The sequence below is a fragment of the Anas platyrhynchos genome, chromosome 2 (assembly GCF_047663525.1).
Source record: "Anas platyrhynchos isolate ZD024472 breed Pekin duck chromosome 2, IASCAAS_PekinDuck_T2T, whole genome shotgun sequence".
NCBI classification, from domain to species: Eukaryota; Metazoa; Chordata; class Aves; order Anseriformes; family Anatidae; genus Anas; species Anas platyrhynchos.
In genome coordinates, this window is record NC_092588.1 from 144596923 (window position 1) to 144621615 (window position 24693).

Genomic DNA, 24693 nt, shown 5'->3' on the forward strand with positions numbered 1-24693 from the left:
GCTTTATAAAAAGCCGTCCTTGCCTGAACAACCTGCCTATTAATACGCTTTTGCTGCTTTCTGGAGCAGGATTTTAAGCTCGGAGATCACAAGGTACTCGTAAGGGTCCTGCAAAAGATGATAAAAAATGAGGTTTCTCAAAGCATCTGAGCAGATCTGCCAGTTTGTTGCTACTGAATGGCAACACCTGTACTTCTTCAGACCCTAATTTCTGACTTTGCACCCTTTGTCTATAACTCATATTTACTGTAGACAATCCACCTAACTGAAACGCTGAGTTACTTCTCACCTGACCTAGCAAGGTAACATGGATTACTCAAGTCAGAAGAGCACCAACACATGCACGAGCAGATGCCGTAAGGCTCCACAACAGTTTGTACCAATTTAATTCTGGATTATTGCAGTTCCACACTCCTCTGATCACAAGCCACACATTTTACCATTCCTCCCCTTACCCTAATGAGTGTTACTAGTAATGCACACGGCCACCCACTCAAAGCAGCTGAAAAAATTGAAAGTTATTTTTTTGTCATGATATTTTTCGACCAGATCAGCTTCTTCAGTGACTAACCGTACTGCCTCGTGCCTTCCACTGCTGGTGCAAGGAGGATGAAGACTGCAAGCTACAGGCAGCAGGGAGAATCAGACTGCAACAGTTATGACCTACTTTGGCATAAATTGCTGCAAGACCATGTTCCTATGAAAATGAAATGCATTTTCTCTGGAACGTATGGTCCAAGGGCTACTGGGACACTTTATGAAACACAAAATTCAGGTCAATTTGCAGAACACAAGTGGTTTTCATAGTTTTGAGTTCTCCTTAATGAGCAAGTTCCTTTTTTTCATTAAACTCTGCAGAAAGACAGTATTAAAACTGCTGGCAGCTACAAGCAAACATTAATAATATTAAACACAGACATTAATTCATTCAGAAAGTGAAACTGCATTGAAAATTATGCACCAAAAAGAGCCAGTATCTATGCAAGCTTTTTTAATACTATCTAAACACCCTCCAAATTGGTCAGCTGGCAGCGAAAGAAGTGCTGGCAGCAATTTTACAGTTAGTTACTTTTTAATGCTAAAGCCGAGTTCTTTGCTGAAACTGCTGATGTCAGCAAGGTGGCTACGTAACATTTTGATCTGGCCTTTGAAAATTCAAGCAACATCTGCAGTGGAGGGAGGTAGCACAGAGGAAAAAATAATGTTTATCGCTGTTTTTTCAATTTTATGATGCAGTTTAAACAACCTATAGCTGATATGTATAGTATGTTCTTCCAAAAAAGGAAATTTGCTGTTTCCTTTTTTTTTTAAACACCCAAGTCCACACCCAAGAAAATCTAAACACTGACATTCTTGAACATTTGTTTCTCACAGATTCTTATTTGCATAGAAATGAGAAAAACAAAACAGATAAGGAATGCCCCATTTTTGAACTGCACAGGAAAAGCAAAGAAAAAATGTTACCTCCTAAAACTTTACACTTAGAGATATTTTGCAAAATGACATAGGCTACATTCATGCACAATTAAGGATAGATTTGCATCTATTCTGAGGCAAAACCATAAGGCCTACATTTCAAAAATGGCCAAGACTTGTATTTTACAGAAATCAACCACAGTACTACTCTCAATATCTGGACAATCTTCAGCTAACGCCAGAAATTGGGCACATTAACATATACTAAATACAAGCTTGCAAAAACACAAAAGAAACTTCATAGACTGTAATTTCTGACTTTCTCCTATGCCCATCAAAACTGATTTTAACACACTAAAACACAATTTCAGTCCAAAAAGAGAAAAAACGGCCTGAACACACTGTTTCAAAGGCAGCAAATAATCAACCTTACTTACACTGGTTGATCTTGTGTATCATGCTAATAAAATTACTTCATTTCTTCTTTTTATCATCAGAAGAAGGTACGTTTCACAGGACGAGTGCAAAATTTTCCGTTACTCCACTATTAAAGATGCTTTAATAACACACAAACTCATCCTGATGGAGAATTTAATGCAATTTTAATCACAACCAACTACTGAGATGCGTCACCTCTTGATCCTTTGGAGAGTGCTTTATATTTAACATCAAAAAAATTGCAGTCGTTTGTATTTATCTTCACTTCAAAAACAGTCCTTCCTTTCACCTGTTCTCATCTTCACACAAAAGCCTGAATCTAAGATCAGTAAAAGCAGATAGCTGAGGTGCTCGGCAGAGCGTGGGTGTTGCCCGGTTTAATACTTGGGCAACTGAAGCTGCAGAGGATGCTGGCCAAAATGCCCCAACACCAGGCCCTCCAAGTGATGTCCTGCAGCTCCTGCTAGGCTCATGATACTCACGGTACTGCACAGCTCACCGGGACAGAATGGCACGGGACCCCAGGTTGGGACAGGCTAAGGCCATGGCACACTGCCCCGTACAAAGGCACCAAACCGAAGGGCTTCCCCCGCAGCCAGCCCGCTGCACCCTGGTAAGATGCATCAACTGCAGCTCCTTCAACGAAAATTAACAAACCGTGCAATGACTGATTCTCCTTATTTATTATTTTTTCCCTTTACAAAAATGAACAGCCCCACGTCCTTATCTCCACACTTGCTTCAAGGTCAAGGTTGTACCAAACCAGCAAGCTCAGCAGCAGGTTTCTTTTTCAAAAACACGATTTTGGGGATTAATACACGTAATAGCCAAGATACTGCCTTTGACTTACAAGAATCACCATTTCCTAAATGAAATGCTGACTCTTTCTAAATTGATCTAATCCAATTATTTTTTTTCTCTTTTAAATAACCACAAATCAGTCATTTTCGCATGAGGGTGATTTCAGTGTTTCAGTTTAGCCCAATATATATAATTACTGTTTTTCATTTTACCGCAAGTGAACGAGAAAAGAAGATACTTTCACTTTTTCAGTTCAGCTTCCACATCAAAAGTGCCATTACCTGTACAGTTCTACACGTAAAAAGAAAATTATTTGTTAATAGTCATAACAGTAAACTAATTACATGACTACTTGTACATAGCATGGATACTACACAGAAGTCTACACTTTAATATGAGTCCATATAAATGATGGCTCTCCTTCCTGCTCATACACTAGAAACTGTTGACAGCAGAAGTTAAAACTAAGTGAACTCAAAGCTAGGACTAAGTTGAACACAAGCAATCTTGTAAAAAACACAAATAATAAATTCATAAACTGCATAAATCATAAAATGCAAATATTATTTTGATTTTTTTTTTAAGGGGAAAATACTATATCGAACTTGTTACAGCTTATAAGCATTTGAGCATTTTAAAAAGAACCTGCAATTAAATGTGGTCTCACATATGAGAGGTTTAGGGAAAATATCTATAGACAGGAAACTAATGGTTTGTTGGCAGAACTTGAGAACTGCATTAATTTAACAGAGACACATGATGTTTTTCTCTCAGAAAGTGAAAAGAATGAAAACGATGGTGAGAAAACACCAAAATCTTCTTAGCTCCTCCTGGCAATAACAAAGTTAAGATTCCAGGCTCAATTTTGTTACTCAAAACTCTCCCCTCTAATAAAAACCACAAGAATACTAATGATATTTCACTGCTGCTGCTGGAAAAGAAAAAGCACATGAAAGGGCTTTTAAGACAGAAAACATATTTCATAACCCTTTTTGCAGCTGACTGTAAAGAGAAATTGAGAAAGATATAGACAAAAAGATCCTTCTAATACACAAAATAGCTTTTATTCAGTGACATCCCAAAGAGGATTATAGGTTGGGTAGGAATCCCATCACCTTTCCCCAAAGTAAATATTGATATTATAGTCTCGCCAAGCTGCTTTTGTGCATTTGTTTGGTTATGCGCAAATTTTGTACTAAATTACTGACTTCACCATCTCTGCAGATTTCAAACATCTTCAAATTGTTAATGGGACAATTAAATACCCTAGGAAGCCCACAGAATCACTCTAATTGGTTTAAGAATAGAAAAGTAAAAGGTGGTTATTACAAAAATAGAGTATGTTAAGTAACAACATTCTTCTACAGAGTACACCCTCAATACTGAAAAACACAGCTGTACTACTTAGTGATGCCAGTGAGATGCCTGTTGTCTTATTTCTATTCACAGAAGTCAGAATTTTCATTTTCTCTGCATGACATTTCCAAAATAATCTATTAAGCAAGCCGATATATGTTTTACATCAGACTAGAAGCTCATACAGCCAAAGCACATGTTGTTTTCTCACAATTAAGTTGTATATACTTTCTCTGGTACTTACACTACTCATCCACATGGGGGGAAAGAAGTAAATTTAGAGAAAGGTCTTATTGGAAATCTACCCTGACTTAAAATTTCAAGTTTAGGTTACCAGGCCATGCCCATCGAGAACAAATTGGGGAAGAACAACAACAACAAAAAAAAAGTTGAATTTGTTTTTCCATTTCTGGGTAAACATGAAAAAGACTCTGTAGGCTACCTCAGGATGTCCATAACTATGACAACGCACAGACACTGGTCAATAGTGTGGTCAGCTGTGGTTACTGCACAGCAAGTAACATCAGCCTTTATTCAGAAGGTTTACAACACAATATATAACAAAACAGAGCAACACAGCAAGAACTACACGGAAAAAAAAAAAGATTATATTGGCCAGTAAGTGACAACATCAATTAATAGTAGAACAAACCAACTAATTTTGACGTTTTGTCACAAAAGGAGCCTTAAATCTGGGCATGATACTGCCAACATCTGACCAGGAGATCACGCTGCAGAACGTGTTCATCTGCAGTCCTCTTCAAATTTGTGATTCTCTGACGCCCCCCGCTTGAAAAATAATCAAGATCCTCTTCAGAAATACCAGCTAAGCCTCTGCTAGGCTAAAGATTCATTTTCTTGTAAAGCCTTAAGATGCACATCATCGTGTAAAAAATCCCAATGCATATATACACGAAAGCTCTTAACAAGCACACTACTGTTATGAAGTGTCTTCAAAGCAAGGCAGAGTAGAGGCAAGTGCATAATTAGCAATATACGAGATGGGATATGAGAGGCAGGAAAGTACAGAGCTAATTCTGAGCTTTCTGCTGCTGAGAGACAGGCAAATTTCTTTGCGGACACAGAACGTGGTAGATGGCATAAAAATTTAGTCATAGGGAAATAGCACACAAACTGGTAAGTACTTTTAAAATGACAATAAAAAAAAAATCTAACTACAAGTCGCCTTAATTGCATTTTAAAGAATTATTTAATTTATGTAATTGCTTTATGACCTCTACCAGTGGATTCTGAGAAGCTTAAAAAAGAAAAAAGACATTCCAACAAGGGTTCCCTCTCAGAGGGCTCACCGCAGTTTCTAAAAATAAAAGTTTGCCAAGGAGAACAGTCAACCTATAAAATAAACAAATACATACATCACTTGAAATTCCAGAAAAGAAAATAACAGCAGAACAGGCTCCGCTGCTGCCAAGCCTGGATTCCTCTTCCAGGTCTAACTAATGTCCTTCCAAGTGTCATCTGAGAAGGCACAATGAATCTTAAAGCCAGTTAACTTGACATACTTAATTAACATTGATTAAAAAATAAATAAACAAATAAAATGCCTGTTTTAATTGCATTTTTGCAAGGTCTGACTGCTTGCAACAGCAGCTCTCATATGGAAGATGCACAAAAAGTATTTGGAAAGGTGGCAGGGATGGGGAGGTAGGGCCCATCAACTGCCAGGAAATGTCCATTCTGGCTCTGTTCTTTCCCCCCCCAAAAAACAAACACTCATGAGACCACACACTTGGGGCAACATTTTCTGTCAGCTAGCAGGGAACAGAAGGCATCTGCACCCTACCTGCAGTGGTGACATGCTCTGAGGCTGTGCCAGGCATCACGCATGGGTCTGCATTTATTTCTGCAGGTGCCCACCTCCATGTCTGCTGCTAGAGGAGAATGAGCAACATCTGGGGGAGCCTGTTCCAAAAGCACAGCCTCTGATAGCTTACAAAAAAGGTCCCACTGCATAGCAGGTACTTCATCGGTCCTTAACAGCAGTCATGCAGCAGCCACCATCAGGACGGTTTCTGAAGGCCGCGCTGCCACAAAGGGCCATGCAGTCCGTAACAGGCTGGGCCTCGGGCTTCACCAAGGGGCACGTGTGCATCACACCCATCGTCTAAATCAAGAGCGGTGGAAGGTGGGCATGACAACTGCTTATGGGCAAGCTGAAGTGCTCATACCAAAGGCAGAAAGAGAACTATATTCGGGGCAACAGCATGCGTCAGCCCCGTGGCTGTGTCACCCTCTGAGCTGGCCCTGCTGCTGCCCAAGTTACTACTTCCTGAGCTGTAGCAAACGTGCTCTTTTTAAAACTGCATGACAGCAGATCTGCCCCGAGAGAAGTACGGGGAGCACGGCTAAGAGCAGAGGGATGAGAACATGAATCAGGAAGAAAGAACAGCAGGAAAAGTTTCCGGACAGTTTGCATTCAGCTGTGGGAATCACTTCCCAAAGGAAGTGGCAGAAGATTAACCACTTGAGTCACTTAAACTCAACAAGACAAAACACTGCAATTCTGCACTCACATCAGAAGCTCATGAATATTCCAGAGAAAACTTGCAGCCCTCTGAATCTGTCCCTCGTGAGGGCGGACACAACTAGGACCATTATGCAGATGGGACAAACGCGTGTCCAGAGCCAAATGGTCTCCCTGGCTGCACAAAAAGGACACCAGACTTGTAACTGCTGACGCTTCATTTTTGAAGTAAGACTGGTTATTTATCACACGGCTGGCAAAGAGGCACAGCACTTACCAGCTCCAACTTTGACTACGGTAAGGTACCATCCTCCAAGCCTGTTGAGTTTGCACCTTCCACTTCATGAAACATCTTTGAAAAGGACAAAAGTTGAAGGTGTTCTCATCATGAACTTGCCTTGTCTTGCCTACCTATTGCCAATGGCTCACTGTTTTTGCAACCCTTAAAAATATAGCCTTAGGCAGGCTTGCAAAATGCTACTTAATCATTTGCCAGAGGCAAATAATTTTTTTTTTGGTGACAGGACAATGAATCATCAGTTTCATCATGGGGGTGGACGCAGACAATGAATGTCTTCGCTACTTTTAGAGTCTTGCTTAATTTGTCAAATTTAAGTCCTTCTAGTCGCACAACGCTTCTTTAAAAGGAAAAAAAAAAAAAAAGTTACTACCAAGTCATCTCATTTCACAGTAGGAAACTGGTTCTTCTCACCCCGCCACCATCACCTAGTGAATGTGCCAGGAGCTCAGATTATCTAAAGCCGTCTCCACACACGCGAAGCCCCACTCCATTTCAACACCTGAGCACACGCTCAGCGCCCGCCACGAGAGGCTTGACTGATCTGAATGGCAACGAGCCCTCCTCCTAAAGGTTTGTGTGCGTTGGCATGCACAGGACTGCAGCACCAAGCTGGTAAATCCACCAGAAAATCAGCATTTTTCACCCGACAAGTATGCGCACATGTGTTGGCATGAATGCACCGTTGTACTATACAAAGGAGAAACCCAGCAGAAATGAAGAACTCCTGTCCAACTTTTTTTGATAAAGAAACACAGTCACGAAGACCACCTGATGAGTCTAACAGGCGGGCAGACGTTTATTCCATAAGACGAAGACATCTGACATTGGTGCTAAAGGCGACCTAACAGTGAGTCAGGGAAGAATTTCCGATCCCTTCACCCTTTATGCTTCCTCCCAGCCATCTGGTACACGAAGGCGGCGGTACTGGACAAAACGCGCCGCTCGCATTGTTTTAGGGCATTTCAGAAACCACCACGTGAAAGGGATCGCATAAAAGCCCCCCACCCCAAAACAAGCTCGTACAGAGCGAAGGCTCAGCGCCAGCAGAACAGGCACCGAGCTGAAGGCAGCCCGAGCGCTGCCTTGTGCCCCCGCAGCCATTCAAACAACCCAACAGGCCCAAAACCTCGAGATAGCCGCCCAAATTCCTGCCCTGCCTCACTCCTGTCACTCGCCCCTTCCCCTCCGCCATGCAGGCAGCCCCGCAGGGCGGACACCCCTCGGTGTGTGGGTGTTTGGGGGGCGCCTCCAACTTCACGGACACCGGGGGTAGGTGGGGGGGACGGCCACCGAAGCGAGCTCCCCGCATCCCTCCCGGGGCCGGGCGGACAAAGGGGCCAGCGGGCGGGGAGGCCCGAGGCCGCCGTCCCGCCGCCACAGGAAGGAGCCGCAGCCCGGGCCCGGCACCTTCCCGCCCCGCTCCCGGGGCCAGGCGGCTCCCGGCCGGGGAGGAGCCGCGCTCTCCGCCCGCCGCCAGCGGAGCCCTCCCGGACCCCTTCCCGGGGGCTCCCCGCCTCCCATCCCCGCCCGGGAGGCTCCGAGCCATTTCCCGGGGGGGGCTCCAACCTCCTCCCGGGGGGCTCCCGTCCCACCCCCGTCCCCCCGCTACCTCGGCCATGGCCGCGGCGCTGCTGGCTCCTGCCAGGGGGCGCGCTCCGAGCCGCCCGCCTGCGGCTCCCCCCGCGCCCCGGCGTCCCGGGAGCGGGCTGGGCTGGGCTGGGCTGGGCTGTGCACGGCGGGGCGCCCTGCCTGCCTCCCTCCTCGTCCCTCCTGTCCTGTCCTCTCCTCTCCCGTCCTGTCCTGTCCGGCTGCCCTCCGCTCCTCCGGGCTGTCGGGGGGGGTGCCCGGCGCACGGGGCGGCGGGGGAAGGGAGAGGAGGGAGAGAGGGAGGGAAGGGGAGGGAGGGGAAGGTCCGCGCTCGGCCGCCCTCTCCCCGCCCCGGAAACACATTCCTCCCCGCTGCCGTCAAGCCCCGGGCGGGGGCGCGGAGGAGGCGCTCCGGGCTGCGGCTTGGGGAGGGAAGGAGGGCGAGAAGGGCGAGCAGGGGGGCTGGAAGGCGAGAATGGGGGCTGGAAGGCGAGCAGCGGGGCGGGAGGGCTCGCCCTGGCCGCCGAGCAGCACGGCTTGGCCGCCCCGCCTGGCGCTGGCTGCGCCCCCTCAGCAGCCCCGCCTGGCTCGGGACGGGCTCTCGGGGATCGCCGGTGTCCCCGCTGTCCCCCAGCTCCCCCGGAGGCGGCCGCCATCGCCTTATTTGGTGGCGTTTCATCAGCTGCACGCCCGCCGTCGGGGCTGGGAGCACGCAGGGCCCCCGCGCTTCCCGGCCCCGGGTGTGAGGGAGCGGCAGGGAGCGGGCGGGGTCCGTGTGCTGAGCCCCGGGGCAGAGCCCAGCGGGGTCCCCAGCCCCGGGGAAGGAGCCTGCTGCTCCTCTCCCAGTGCCCTCCGACGTGGGGAGCCGCTAATGGAGAAGGGAAAAGTGGCACTGGGAGCTCTGCGGGGAGGTAAAGTGCCACAGGGCGCCCTGTGCTTTGGGACCGACCTGCTGGCGCTGGAGCTTGTGCCGGTGCTTCTTTGGGAAGGATAACTCAAGACTGATAATCGTTTTTATCCCTTTTCCTCCAGTTTCTCACTAACAGCGCTTAAAAATAAAAAAAGAAACTCTTTCTGCCTTACTCAGGCACGTGTGGTCCGGATGCGTCTTCCCTTTGTGCAGTTGTTGAGGATGGAGTCTCTTGATGCAGCAACAAGCTTTTCATGCTGGTTCAGCTGCAATCCTACAACTTTACACCGTGTTTAGAAAATGAAATTGTCGGTTGCTTTCCAAGCAACTTCATCACAAGCAAACACCGAACAACCAAAGTGGCAAAGAAATAACTCGCACGATGAGAGATAAAGAAGCCAGGAACCATATGGTGCAGCAGTTAACTTAGCATGCATTATTAATGCTGCCAGGAACAGGGAAACAAGCTGCCATAAAAACAAACTTCCAAAACGGCATATCACACAAAACAAAAGCAAATGCAGGATGGATAGCAATCTGCCACAAGGCATTTAGGTACTGAGGGAGAAAAATGTCTTTAGGAAAGGTATCTAGCCTTACTGTAAGAAAAAAAAATAAATTAATGCTTTGCCAGAATATGCAAATCGCAAGTGGACGTGCAGTATGGTGTACTGCAAACAAGCAGTGGCAAATGTGGCCCCCATTGTCATGGCTGTGGCTTGCTGGGGCTGAGGAGTCAATAAACTGTTAGCAAACTGGTGCTTCCAACGCTACCACAGCTCCCAGTGCAGACATCTGCGCGTCAAGTTGCCAGTGGCTGACTGTGTGATAGGAAGCTGGCAGGAAAAGCCTCCCAAATGGCTGAAAAGAATCGCTGAATTATTTGGCCGCTTTCTGGACTCCTTTTGGAGAGTGCAGATGTGCACGAATGCCATTTGTTATTTTCCAACACTTCCGAAGTACTAAAGATGTCAGAGAAAATGCTGGAGGTATCTGAGCCAGCAGACGCAACTGCAGATGATGTCAAAATGTTTAATGTAGCATCTCCATATTGTGGTATACACAACATCTGTGAGAGTGAGTGAACATTTTTGCATGAAGGCGATCAAGCAAAGGCAGGTTTCCATGGTCTGAGCAGGCAGCAGGGAAGTGTTTGTTTGCTGTTAGGCGTGGGTATCATTTCTGGGAATCCACAGCCTTGCATCTTACAGAAAATAGGTGAGCAAATGTGACACCAAGCAAAGGAGTATGAAATTGTGTGTATTCACTCAGTATGTACACCGATTTTTTTGATATTGCTGGATTTGCTTTCCGTTAGCTATTGCTTATTCTGTAATTTTGAAACATTGTGGTTCTTTGTTACTGGACTCGGATGTAGGTTTTTCACTCTTCCTTCTCCATGTACGTGCATGTGTCAAACCAATACAATAATTGGAAAATATCAGAATTATATTACTTCGGTTAGCTTAACTTAGTTTTATTTATTCAGCATAATTATATTAAAATAATATTATTATTTTTCCCTGATTTCTTCATGTATATTTTATACTTGGATTATATTTAGGAAACCATAAGCACTGTCACTTGGTAATGGTGCCTTTCATTTTCTGTGTAATCTACATGCATTTTCTGTGAACAATGTAAGACATAAATTTCTGTGCTGTAAAATAGACTGTCTCAGGGGAGCTGGCAAAGTGATGTCTGCAGACATACCGACAGAAATAGCAAAATAGTTTGTAAATACCTCTTGTTTTTATGATTGTTTGCATATCATATTATTGAAAAAGTCATAAGTAGAAAAATATTTTAGCATTTTAGTTATTGCTATCAAAATGGTTACAGTATATTTGGAAAAATATATTACTTAGTGAGTACAGCTGATTTAATTACATGGAGTTATCTTTTATACCTACTAGAGTTTTGCTATAAAAGTCCATTAAAGAATATGTTTTAATTCTGTCTAGCTATCTTTTAATCTGAGCCATTGGCAAAAGAGAGCCACTTATCATGGAAAAGTAGCGAGTGGTTGGTGGAGCACCAGGTCGCAGCCTGAGAATCTCTGGCCAGTTGTCAGAGTATCATTTTATCCATAGGTACCAATATATACATTTTGGGGTGGGGTTCTTGGCTGCAGTTCCCCAGTGGCTGCAGGTTGTTGGCACCCACTGAGCTCTGGTGGGTGCCCAAGCCCATGCTGCTGGGGGGATGTCATGGCTGTTCTCCACCTCGCTGCCTCTGCTCCTGAAGCTCAGCAAAGGGTTTAAAGGGAGATGCTTTGCAACTGGGGCCACAGCGAGGAGTGCTGCATTTTGCATGTTGGTCCCCACATGCCCACAATTAGGCAAGCTCTCCCCAGAGCATTGCTCCTTCCCACCTCGCTCATAATCTCACCACTTCCTAACACAAGTCTTTTCCCCTTCACTTCTTCACACCACATGAGATAACTCAGCCTGTCTCAGCCTCATTGAGTGTTATCTGTACTGCTCTTTCCCAACATGTGTTACTGAGAGTGGAGTACTTTCTTTCTCTTTTTCCCCCCCTTCTTTTCTTTTTTCCCCCTTCCTGTTCAGAATGCTTCTAACCTACTAGGACTTTTTTTTTCTTTTCAAACTAAAAAAAAAAAAACAAACACCACCACCATCACCACCACACCATGCCATAAAACCAAGGCAGACCTCCTGGGATGTTGCCACCTCTGTGAGCACCAGCCTTCCCTGCCCTGGCCTGGGAGCAGAGCAGCATCCATGGCCCCTGCTAAGGAACTGCAGCAACCTCTGCATGGTTGTGGAGGTGCATGGCGAGCAAGGGGCCCTGCTGGAATCTGCTCAGCATGGAGCTGTGCCTTTTGAGAGGGAGAATGAAGGAGATGTTAGACACGGCCACAAGACCGATAGCACGCAGTATTAAAAGATGGGCTCGCTTGGTGCAGGAAGCGATGGTGCTAAGTGGTTGTGGTCATTAATTCTCGTGTCAGCCTCTGTCTCTTTTTTTCACAGATGCAGACAGCGAGCTGACCTGGCAGCTTATCGGCCACGTACAATGTGCTCATTATACAGAGTGGTACATTTACATTGGGGTGAGTTTCTCCTGCCCTACACAAAGGCTGGAGTGACGTGAGTCACAGGGACGGCGAGCTGGAAGATTGCAGCAGATCATAGTCTGGCGGCAAAGACTTGCTCTCCACGACTGTCCACTTGCAGGACGCTGAATGCCCTGCTGGATCAGGTTCCAGATCTGTTTCTGGATCTGCCTCCTGGTCACGTTCAGCACTTAGCTGCAGTAAGCTTGATACATTAATGCCTGGTTTATGATCAACGCTTAGCTCTCTATTTTGTTTAATCAGTCCTGTGTCTAACGTGAGGCTAAAAAGGTCAGAGTCCAACAAGCCTTTCCTTCAGCTCAGCAGTGTTTAAGAACACCTTGTGGCTCTGGCTGCCAGGCAGCAGGAGGACAAGAGGGCATCCATTGCACAGGCATGCAGCGGGCTGCTGGGGCTGAAGGGCAGCTTGGGTTATAGCTGTGCTGTGCCCCGTCAGTCTGTCTGACTTCCTCTGGCTCTTCTTCTGCCTTTACTTCACCCACAAAACTCCTCCCTCATCCTTTTGTGCATATTTTTGAATCAGCTAAGCTATTTCTGTTGCAGTCCTGTTTTCCCTGCTATCAATAGTATACGCATTCCTTGTTGGCCACATGGATATATTTCTTCCTCAGCTGCTTTCTGAGTCTCTATCATTACAAAGACAATTTATTTTATGTATAAATTCTTTAAAATGTTTTGTCTCTCATAAACAAGGTAGAAATCCTTTTCCATGCCTAGGCATGAAGTACAGGCTCCTACCGTGTTCCAACATAAGGAAGTGAGTAGGATTTAAACAAAGAGAATAAAGTCATTTAGATTTGTGTTCCAAGGAAAGGCTTATGATAACACAGGGCAGAGTTTCTGCACCAGCTCAGCATTTTGTTTGAAATCAAGCAAGTTTGGTAGAGAAATTGATTTTAAAACTTCAGGCTTGAAGATCTTCTAGTGTTTAATTAGCCAAGAAAAAACGCCTATGGGAGATTAGAAATATCCCCAAAGGATGATAATTCTGAATGCACAATAACCTTCTGAGTTTCAGCAGTTAGTTAATTCTTACCATGTGCTGCTTTTATTCTGTGATGAGGGAGGACGGGGCTCTGAGGCCACATGCCTGCAGATTCCGTTCCCTCTTTCTCAGGGGATTCCCACTGCTTGGAGAAGCAGCTCATGCATGTTAGGGGAAAAACTGAATTCCACTGCTCCCAAAAAAAAAGCATGCAAGGAGGGTTGTGAGAGTTTTCCTTTGTATAATTTTTCTTTCTCAGGTTTGCCATGAGGGACACGCTCCAACATTTTAAATTCAATGCAGTTGTTATTACTTTTGTAGAGCAGGGGAGGTACAGGAATGAGAGAGGAGGACTTTGATATCATCTGCTACAGAAAAAGGAGGAGAGGGCAACAACCTACTACCAGTGAATGTTTGTGGCATAAGAGCAGGAGTAAGGACAAATTTTATATTCATTGGCGTTCAAGGAGAAAGAGGAGCTGTACGGAAAACAAGATTGTAAGCAAGCAAGACTAGAAAGCAAGAAACAGGAAGAATAGTCTGAAGTAAATAAATAGAAATGCCGCCTCTGGGAAAGAAGATGTGGGCAAATGGAATCACTATTGTATAAGATGATCAGCTGTTCTAGGAGAAAACAATGGCAAAAAAAGACCAGAACATAATATTATTTTTCTGATATTGTTTCCGTCAAGTAGAAGAAAGAGTCCTATACTGAGATTCTTCTGAAATCCCCAATTTATCCTCCTCATTCCTACACACTCAGCCTTATTCTCCTGACTGTTTCTTCAAATCATTTCTTCTACTCATTTTTCTATTTCCTATACTCATATCTAAAATACTTTGGCAGTAATAATGTTTGGTCTAAGATGCCAGTGATTCACAGCCAAAAATTCTCACTCGCAAACTCTCAATGATCTCCATATATTGTTCTCCTTCTAGCACAAGTGTCATAAATTTTCTTGTTCTTAAGAGGTTACGTCTGGATGTTAATAGCAGTTTTGCCCGAGTATTGATTTATCCCACTATCTTGTCATCTGTGCAGAGGCTAATACAAAGCAGTTCTGACTTTGTGCTATCCACCAAGTTTCTCTTTGACTCTGCCAGCAGTTACAGTATTTTGCAACAGTAAATTGTCTACCTCACTGGACTCATCAAGAAAAAAAATCAGTTTCTTAGTCTGTTCGCGCAGGCTCTTAAATACCTCATTAATTAAATGTTAGGTGTGAAACTACAGTAAGAAGCCCTGATATTTGCTGATATTCTTTGTGGTAGGGTATTCTGGCCAGAGTTGATATTATAATTGCTACAAACACAAACCTCCATTCTGATTTCTCCTGGGTATAATGAACCAGCAAGGCATGCAAGTGCAAAAACAATTGTCAGTGAATATAATGGAAAAAAATCACAAGTAATTCTTAGAACAGCTTAAAAAGAAATAGGTGGAACACCATGAGGAGGTGAACTCATCAGTCTAGTTCTTGTTAAAAAAAAAGCAACAAAGAACCACAACAAACAAAAACAAAAAGCAAACAGTAAGAAATGCTACAAGGGTAATGCAGTTGTAGGCCGTGCTGGATGTCACACTGCTCAGGTGGTAGAAAGTCATTTGGCTTTCAGCCCTTTGCCTCACAGCTTACTCAGAATCTGTGGTATTTTCTGTAACCACATACTTTAATATGTGGCATTGCCTTTCTGCTGTAGCTGAGGTTTAGCTAAAATTAAACTGTCTTCAAACCAGTAAATGTGAATTTTAGGTCTTTTTGCTCTGGTAGTAACAACATCAAACAAAAACTTGTTCCCTATATGATCCATCTTCCATCTTATCCCATCCTTGTCTTTCCTTCTTCCTGTTTTCTTCTGTGAGCCTCTAGATTGCTTCATCTGCTTTGTCTGAATATTCTTCCAAAACTTTGTAAAATGTCAAAGGCTAATAAGTTTCTATCAAATATATGTGAACTGAGATAGTCCACTCTCATAAAGCAGCCCAATTTACTAAATTGCCATCAGGGATGCAAAGGATACCTCTGATGGCTCATAGGCCAGATGAGTGCTGAACATCAAAACTTTGCCCCAAGTATGAGAGATTGCAGGAATTATTTTACCTTTTTTTTTTTTTTTTTTTTTTTTTTTTTAATATTAATTTTACGCTATTGGAAATGGTGGGTCCCTTTATTCTTTCCAAAGAAAAACATACACATTCAGGAAGATGGTTTTCTTAGATGTGTAAATATAAAAAAAGCTGTATAACAGAAAAAGGCAAGCTATAAACAGAAATTTGGCCTTGACTGAAAGTAGTAATGGAATCATATAATCACAGAATTGTAGAACCATAATATCCCGAGTTGGAAGGGACCCACAAGGATCATCAAGTCCAACTCCTGGCTCCATGCAGGACCACCCAAAAACTAAGCCATGTGTCTGAGAGCATTGTCCAAATACTTCTTGAACTCCAGAAGGCCCAGTGCTGTGACCACTTCCCTGGGGAGCCCGTCCCATTGCCCAACCACCCTCTGGGTGCAGAACCTTTCCCTAACACCCAGCCTGACCCTCCCCTGTCCCAGGTCCATGCCATTCCCTTGAGTCCTGTCGCTGTCCCCAGAGAGCAGAGCTCAGCGTCTGCCCCTCCACTCCGCTCATGAGGAAATAATGTTTATACATTAATTTTGCTGGTTTACAGAAACATAGCTGAGGCTGGCATTAATAAATTCCCTAGAACTTTAAAATAAATTACTGCAATGCTAACATTGTAAAAAGCTCTAAAATGAAAAGATGATATTCAGTTCAAGATGCTATCCTCTCAGATGCCAGTGCACTGAGCTAACATGAACCCCAAATAAAAATTGGCCTGTCATTTTATTGTCTAAGCAGAGCCAACACTGTAAGCTTAAAAACATGATTAATAGTAAATACTAAATTAGCTTTGAAACATATCCATTTTTAATAATTTAACATTTTCTGCCATTACTGGCAACACAAGTCTTTTAAAAAACAACACAGTTTTAACTTTTTTTTTTTTTTTTTTGGTCTAAAACCCTCCTTTTGCACTTTTCCTTCCTGAAAACATCCTAAAAGTCTAAACTTTATTTAAAATTAAATTCTTGATTTTATTACTTTTCAAATATCAGAGGAGCAATGCTTTATTGCTGTAAATATTTATTTGTGCCTTATAAAATTATTCTGCAAGGAGCCTTCAGCAGCAGATCAGCTGCTCAGAGGCCGCTGGATTGTAAACTTGGCAAAGGCCAGGGTGCAGATTGTTGCCCCCGCCGGTTTCATGGCCCCACTGGACCCATAGCTATTGACAGGCTGACAAAGACCATCGGCCTGTGATCCATCCTACATGCAGACAGCACGAAACTTTTGGTGGGTTTTGCCTCATCCAGAGACAGCTAATTAGTTTCTAGGCTGATACCTTAAGTCAGTGGACAGAGTGATTCATGCCGCCTGAAGATAAAGGCCTCAAAGGTCTCGTATCTCTCTGCTGACTGTAGCATTTGGCTTGTACTTGGCAGCGGACTTTTCCTTGGCAAAGCCAAGCACAAAGAGCCCTACCTTTTATGTTCCATAATCATGATTACTTGGGCTCTTCCAAATACTGGAAGAAACGCGTGGATGTCCAATTTTAGCCGTGACAGGAAGTTGCATGCTATCAGCTAAGTAGATTAGAGCCTGCTGGCCAAGTCCCAGTGTTTTATAAACTTCTTACTCAGTCCTTACTCGGCAGCGCACCCTGTGAAGCGTTTCCACTTAGTCACTGGCTACTCAGCAAGAATGATTGATCAGAAGCATTCCTCTAATATAAATCAGTCTTATCGTGTTTAAGTGCAAATATAACTTCTACCAGCCAGGATGTTAGGCATAGTGTGAGCGGGAGGGACGCAAACAGCTGTGAGCACCGTGTTTACCCAGTCCGAAGTGCCACAGGGCTTCTTTGCATAGGCTGAGAGCTGCTGGGCAGAAGGAGCAGTGTGCAAAGAGTTTAAAATTGTTTTGCATGAGAGAACGTGGTTTGCCTTTCATTTTATGCCTTGATTTCAGTCCACTGTTTGGGCTAAAAATAAGGGTACAGATATGTTAAGTATGCTGGCATTTTCTTTATTCTGCTGATTTCACTGCCAGCCAATAGTAGAGAATGCCTTCCCACCAAATGCTCCTTCCATATTTCAGAGACTTCTTTTGTACTGCCGAGAGTTGTATTTTTCTGTCTGTGATGGTACCATAAAAGTACACTGCACTTACTCAGGCTGACTCATGGTTGGGGCAGACGATGCTTGCAGCTCAGCTGATTCTGGATAGCATCACAGGTTATTTATACAAAATGTTTAGGGCTCTTAAGTGACTTGTGTCTTCTCCCCCTTTTTTTTTTTTTTTTTTTTTTTTTTAACCAGGAAAACCCTTGGGTATTTCTGTTACCACTTCAACTATTCCACCTTGTCCTTTTCCGTGGAGGTAAACCGAATATAAGTAGCATATTGTTTGCATGTATGCTTTTTGAATTTTTGTTGGGAAGGACAGGACTGAAGTGAAAATGAAGGTCGTTGTTCTTGTAATCTGGACATTTTCATCTTAGTCATACTCTTAGGAACATCCTTGGCTTCACCTGCTGGAACAGGTCCAGGCTTGCTTATCACACTTCACATGTAAGCGAAGGCTTGTCTTTTGCTCTGGTTTAGTTGTTGGAGTAAATCCAAATGACACAGAACTGATAAATACATGTACTAAGCTTGTTATATCACCTTATACTTTATTTTTCCTACCACACTTGCTACCTAAAGAGCACTGCGGTATATCTGGAAATGTTTTGTCTTGGAATACAGGAAAATGAACTAACAGCAGATTATTATTATTATTATTTTCCCACTGGGCCATTTTTATCATTTTATCTTTTCACAGACGTTGTTGCTAAAGAAAAAGCTTGGTTATGAGATAAATACATGTTTTTGTTTGGCACTCGAAAATAATTGTTACAGTTTGTCTTTGCAATATTTTGTAATCTGATTTAGCCTTTTGATCACTGGAGGAAGAAGTATCATGGATAGACTAGTGCAGGAAGCAAAACAGCACTTAAGGACCTGCTTTGACATAAATTATTCATAAAAGGAAATCCCAGGACAGTTGCGTTAAATGATCTGTTATATGACAGAGGAGGTCTCATCCACCAGCATCAGACTACGCGATATGCAGTTAATTTCATGCAGGAGTCCTTTGACTGTCTTCTCAACAGCTCATGGTTTTAAAGTTTAATTTCCCAAGCTTATATTCAGTGGTAGAGAAGTGTCCCCAATGGCTCAGTGCTGGGTTCTGGGTAAGGAAGGAATATGAATCCTAGCTTTTTTTTTCTTTCTTTTTTTTTTTTTTTTTTCCCCTGGGTTTTAGGTGTGTCTCACTGTCAGCTACCTTTCTTTCCAGTGCTAGTAAATAAAAGACAAGTTTCCTGTTTTAGGTTTCTTGAAATGAGGGAAAAGAAGTAGATTAATTATGTGAATGGAATCTAAACCTTGAACTGTTTATAGACATGTATGTATCTATGTTTGTATCTACCTATACATACGTACATATAGATACGTATATATGTATATATATGTTTTCTAGAGATTTTAAAGATTTTTGCTCTCATCTTCTATGAAGCAACAACTTTCTCTTTTGTGTTAAAAAAGCCTAATTAAATTATATCATGGTGGTATCTGGCTATACTTTCTAGCTTACTATTGATTCACAACATTTAACTAATTTAAATTAAGTAACTATTTACTGGTTTCTTAAAACTTTATAAGCTAAGTTTTATGGGTTATATTCAGGACATAAACAGCTCTGCTTTGGATTTCTTCAGCAGTGTTGTTATGACATACCAAGAAGAGTGGCATGTCTCTTATCGGCATTTAAGTTCCCATGCTTCGTGTTCCTCTGGTGTTGCTATTAGTTCCAGAAATAAATGAGATTTTTGGGATATAATTTTAGATTTGATTTTCTCAAATGTTTTCTGCCATACAGCTCTTGGATGCCACCACTGCTTATTTTTTTTTCTAGTGCAAACATGAACCTTAGTGAGCAAGTGAGTTCGTAAGAAAATATTGAAGCCTGTCCTGCTGGTCATTTGTAGCCTTACAGTTTTCTTGATTTTTAAATAAGCTAGGTTAATACTTCAATTTTATGTCTGTATATATTGTACAAATAAGTTGTTCTTCCCATCTCCTGTAGGATATTTGGGCAGGAGCATGAGACTGCTGTTTCTGGTTGCAGCACCCTGTTTCTGACATGAAGGATGATGCTGTGCTGCTGGCATCATGCAGCAGTCCTGTGCTCATGATATTTTCCTCATATCCCTTGGGTTTGAGTTATCTCCGTGAGGAAATGTCCCATAATTTCTGCCAAAACTTTTCATTTCACAACCCTCTTTCTATTCCTATTGCCCCTTATCCTCACCCCTAGGCCCTGAGTTGGCCTCCAAATAAGCCCACATTCCAGGCTGGCAGCCTCTATCCATCGTTGGCTGCCCAAAATGCTGTGTTTGCTTGAGGACTTTCCTACTGCTCAGCTACTGCTGTCTCTTTGGCTACTGGTGCTGCTAGCTAAATCCTGGATGTCATCTCTTGAGCTGCCCTTTCCCCTGCTCAGTCCCTGGTTTGAGAGCACCAGACAGAAACAGCTACAACTAAAAGTCTGCCTGAGTAGATCTGAGGGCAGAGCAGGAAGAATCCCTTAAAAAGCAAACAAATGCCATTTAGTATTTCAAGATATATTCTTCACTAAAAATATCTCTCAGGCAACCAAAAATGTTTGTGTCTTGTCTCATGCTGAGTTTGCTGGAAATCCACTAAAGGGTCCAAATGTTATGGGACTCACATACATGTACCTATTTCTACACAAGGGATGAAAAACATTTCATGTTTCCATATTAAACTGGGCAAAAAATTGAACAAATAGTGTAGAAATATAAATTGTACAAAGTAGAAATGTTGCATATATAATACTTTTAAACAGACTGCCACCACATTGAAATTATTATTCAAACATGCATATTGGACAACCCTAAAAGAAAACGTCGACCCTTACTATCTGTGGACTGCTTGTTCTGTTGTCTCACCCTCCCTTGAAAATTATTTTCTTAAAAACAGTATTGCAGGCTGGTTGGCTGTTTTCCTGGAAAATAACTTCTGAAAAAATATTAGTGCTTGGTGGAAACTCCATGGAAACTGGGGGTGTCAGCTCTGTTTCCAGTTTCTGTCCGTGTGCACATCTCTACTGTAGCCACTGATTCTATGAAAGTGTAAATCCAGCAGTTTCCTCCCTGAGAGGCTTCCAAGTCTTTTCCTTCACAATTCAGCTGTGTGGAGGATTGTGTTTATGTCCTTTAAAAGTCCATGCGCTTTACTCAGAAGCAATGACTATCAGAAATTGCCAGCGTGGTTGTAGTAATTGGGTAAACCTACTTTGTCTGGAGTCCTTTGGCCTTGTGGACTGAGATAAATTGCAATACCTAAAAGAGGAATTACTCGAAATCAAGCATGATTTTGGTTTTCTAAAATATTCTGAGCGGCTGTTTTTGCAAATGCCGGGCTCATTTTTTTCCTGAGCTCCTAAATCTAGAGTTCTCTGCAAGGTTTGTAGCTCAGCCAAATAATGCTTTCAGTGTAATGGTGGTATAAAGAATAACAGAAAAAAAGAAAATACAGAGACTGTAGAACAATTTTATTTCATATGACAAAACAGATTTTTTCTCATAGCTTAAATAATTATTTTATGCTATGTTTTATTTTAATTTTCCATTTCAATAATGCAGAATGACTTTCTTATTGTTTATGATACTCACTTGTGTAGGCAGTGAAAGAAAACAGCAGCCTGAAGGTCCTGGCATAGGCTTCTGAAGATAGAAACTGTACAATAGGTGTGGTGTGCTTTTCCTCTGGGTAATAATTCTGCAAGGCAGGGCAGCATTGCTTCATGTGGGATTGTCTCATTTTAACACTGTTAAGTGAGTGGATATGCAATGATTTTTTTTTTCTCACTAAATGTTGCCAAAATAGCTTTCAAATTGGATTTCATTAAAACAAGACAGAATTCTTTGCACACAAATAATTAGGAAAAGAAGAACTAGCAGCTTTTTAGAGAGAATTACAAATATCTAGACTTATTACACAGAGACAGTAATTCTTTACTGTAGAATAGAGAAAAGGCACATCTGGCAGTAGGCTCTCCTCCTGTCTCATTTTCTTGGGAAGGACGAAAGGAAAAATGTTCCACCCATGGTTTCCTGAAAATTCAAGCAGTGCCAACAGGCCCAAAACTCCAATATGCTTCTTCATCACCACACTAAATTGTGTGCGGTAGTGGAGAGATGTACATCAGCACTGAGACAGTGTCATCTGATTTTACTGCAACTGATTAAAAAGTTTCCATCTGCAGTACATTCATGTATTTAAAAAAAAAAAACAAACTTTTTTTTTTTTTTTCTCTCATCTTAGTCTGAAATCATGTAGGTGAGCCAGAAGCTGCTGGACTTGCCTGTCTCCCAGCTCAGAGCTGTACCTGAGAACAGGGCTCCAAGGCTCTTCTGCACCAGTGCTGTCCATTCCCCATCCACCGAGCTTCCTTGGAAAGCTTGGCTTTGGCCATCGCCTGCCAAATCAAGGCTATTGCAGCATTTCACGTTACGTGATGTGCAAATTTTTTATCAAAACCCAGAAGTAATCCTCTAATTAGCTTTAGATTCAATTCCTTTGTTCCTGTTATGGCACTCAAACACAGAGATAAGAAATGCTATCATTTGGTGAGACCTTCGGCTAATTTTAGTTTAAACAAGGATTTTAATAGAGCTTGTAAGCAGGGTTGTGCTTTTCTATCCCTTCATGAAAATCGTGGTGCAAGTATTGGCTCGCTGGAGTTTGCAAGCATCCTTTCCCTGGTGGCAGAAAGAGCAGGAGCTGTGACCCTGAGCCATACAATCACATCTCTGGAGCCAACTTCTGGGGAAGCGGCAGTGTCTCTCCCAGGTCTCAGGTTCTTCCCGAGGCTATTGATCATTGCTGGAGACACAGTAATAGCTTAAGTGACTGTGGTAGAATCATTCTTACATTTTCTGCTGTACAAAGACAAGCCTTTGCTGAAGTTTCTTCTGCTGTCGAAAAATATGTTCTCTTATTGCAGATTTGCTTCCAAATGCATTTTCTGCTGCTTATGAGGAAATAAGCTGATTTTGCAGCCCTTGTCTCTGTGAGGAGATTTAACAGGTTTCTCTCCTCTGCCTGTTTAATACAATTCATAGGCATTTTTCTTAAGATATTTCTGTATTTCTCCTGAGTTTTCATTACAATATACATAAGAAAATGAAATAATGCATACATGCAGAGTTTGGCTAGAAAACAAAATGAGGAGGATTAACACTTTACAGGTATTCAAAAGGCATCAAGAAAGGTGAGGAGTTTTCTAGGAATATCTAAAAGCTTATACTAGAATCACAAATTACTGTCTCAAATAGAGCAAAAACTTATATTCAGACAAGCAGAAGGAAGAAAAAAATCCCAGGCTTACTGTTTTGTAGAATAAACTCTGGAGATAAAGGCTTTATGCATCATCTTTCAGTCCTCTTGAATGCTCTGGATGGAAGCATGCTGTAGAAGGATGGAAAAGATGACCCCAGCATCACAACTGAAATTCTCTAGAAAGAAACTAATTTATTAGCATTATTTAAATGGGCTTACAAGTATGATTCCCATCCATGCCCTGAGAAGATCACTGCCTAGGGCACTGCACTGATCCTGTGTCTATATCTGCAGAGGAGGCACCTGGAGGCAGGGATAGGTGGGAACCCAGAGCTGTAGCGCTGCAGACCTGACTGCAAATAAGGCCTGCATTAAGACAAGCCAGCTTGAGCTTGTATCCAGAGTGAGCATACAGGCAGCATTCCCTGGGTATCCAGTTTACCTGGATCTCTGAAACACTGGGTTGCTGGTGGAAAACACCCGTTAGCTTCCACTGTCCCAGTCAATGCCTTTGTCTTCTTCTTAAAACAAAAAAAAAGGCAGATATGTTGCCTTGAACTTCTTTTTGAATACTGGTGAGGGAAAGCAAGAGGCACAGTGCAGTTTCTGAGGTGCTTACCAGCCCGGGATTCAGTGCTCAGATTGCCAGTGCGTGTTCAGACATCCTTACCCGTTACTAGAACAGACTTGCCAGCCTGACTAACCTGATCCGTCAGCCTGCTGTCGCAGCGGAGGAGAAGCTGCCCTTCCCCCTTTTTTTTGAGTAACTTGCATGAAAAGGGTTGACTTCTGAAAATGATTGTGGCTTAGCCCTACAGCCCCTTTCTAGGAAAATGACAAGCCATCTGACACAGGATGATTACAGGACAGTGCAAAAGAACCCCCAAGCCCATGTTTGCCATCTTGTCATGGGAGTTACATACAGAAGCTCTAAACAAAACTGCTTGTGGGGATACTATTTTAGTTCAGAGCACTTACTTTCTCATGTACGGAGAGTTCGGGTTTCTGTTTTTAAAAATAACTCGAACATCTCAACCCCGTAACTTACTTAGGGAACATCTTCAAAGTTGTATGAAGTCTGGACTGTTGAAATGTAGATGCGAGATAAGTAACCATCTCTGTCCTGCTTTGTAAGATGGTCTTACATGAGCTGTGGTGCAGGGAACCATTTCACTTTTGAGTACACTTTCATTGCTTTCTCCATATGTATGTATGTATTTATTTTTTATTGAGGGATCAGAACTTCACACAGTATTTAAGATGCAGCCACACCATGAAGTTATATGTTTTTAAGATGATATTTTATAATAAGAGGCTTTCTTAAGACCTGTGCTTGCAGCTCCCATGAAGAGGGACAATTTTTCTTCTATTTAGCTGCCAATGTAACATCAGGGTTTGGAGGATTTGTCTGCATGATATGACACTACCAGCTTAGCTACATTTTGGAGAAGCTACCTGTTTTAATTTTCTTACTAATAATGAATATAATAGGTTTTTTATTTTTTATTTCGTACCCATTTCAGTTTTCAGAAATGATGGGAAGCAACAGAACCTCCCTCTTTCTTCTATGTTGCTGTTCACTGTTCTGTTCATTTATACATCTCCATTTTCCTCATTTAATTCATAGTTGTCCTTTCTGTTTCCATACCTTCTCCTCTTCCTTTTCTATTCTTCATCCTCGTCATCTCCTCCCCAGCATTTGTCATTCAATACATTCTCCCACCCCAAGTGGAAAAATACTTAGAAAATCCTCAAGGAGGGTCACAGAATGGAAGCAGCAGGAAATGAGGGTGCAGAAATAAAGAGGAAGCTCTTACTCATGAAATGGTGTGGCA

The 24693-nt window shown here is 42.7% G+C and overlaps 1 protein-coding gene and 1 long non-coding RNA gene across 6 annotated transcripts in view; both read right to left on the reverse strand.

Annotated features, from left to right (window-relative positions):
- Positions 1–8549, reverse strand: part of ITGB1 (integrin subunit beta 1) — a 44172-nt gene extending 35623 nt beyond the window's left edge. For 2 of the 4 annotated variants that reach the window (XM_072033772.1, XM_027450535.3), the window contains exon 1: positions 8407–8549. In XM_072033772.1, the coding sequence (XP_071889873.1) occupies positions 8407–8415 (9 nt within the window). In that variant the 5' untranslated portion in view covers positions 8416–8549. Of the gene's footprint in view, positions 1–6773; positions 6919–8406 lie in introns of those variants that run through there. The other 2 variants (XM_072033775.1, XM_072033773.1) reach the window with 1 other exon arrangement.
- Positions 8550–20389: 11840 nt separating this feature from the next.
- LOC140001626 (uncharacterized) lies at positions 20390–23971 on the reverse strand. 2 transcript variants are annotated; one of them, XR_011807078.1, is made up of 4 exons: positions 23301–23971; positions 23078–23211; positions 22908–22987; positions 20390–21344 (listed from the first exon to the last, which is right to left on the reverse strand). It is a non-coding gene; the product is annotated as an uncharacterized lncRNA (long non-coding RNA). The 2 variants fall into 2 exon arrangements; XR_011807077.1 differs by having other exon boundaries at positions 23078–23971.
- Positions 23972–24693: the final 722 nt, after the last annotated feature.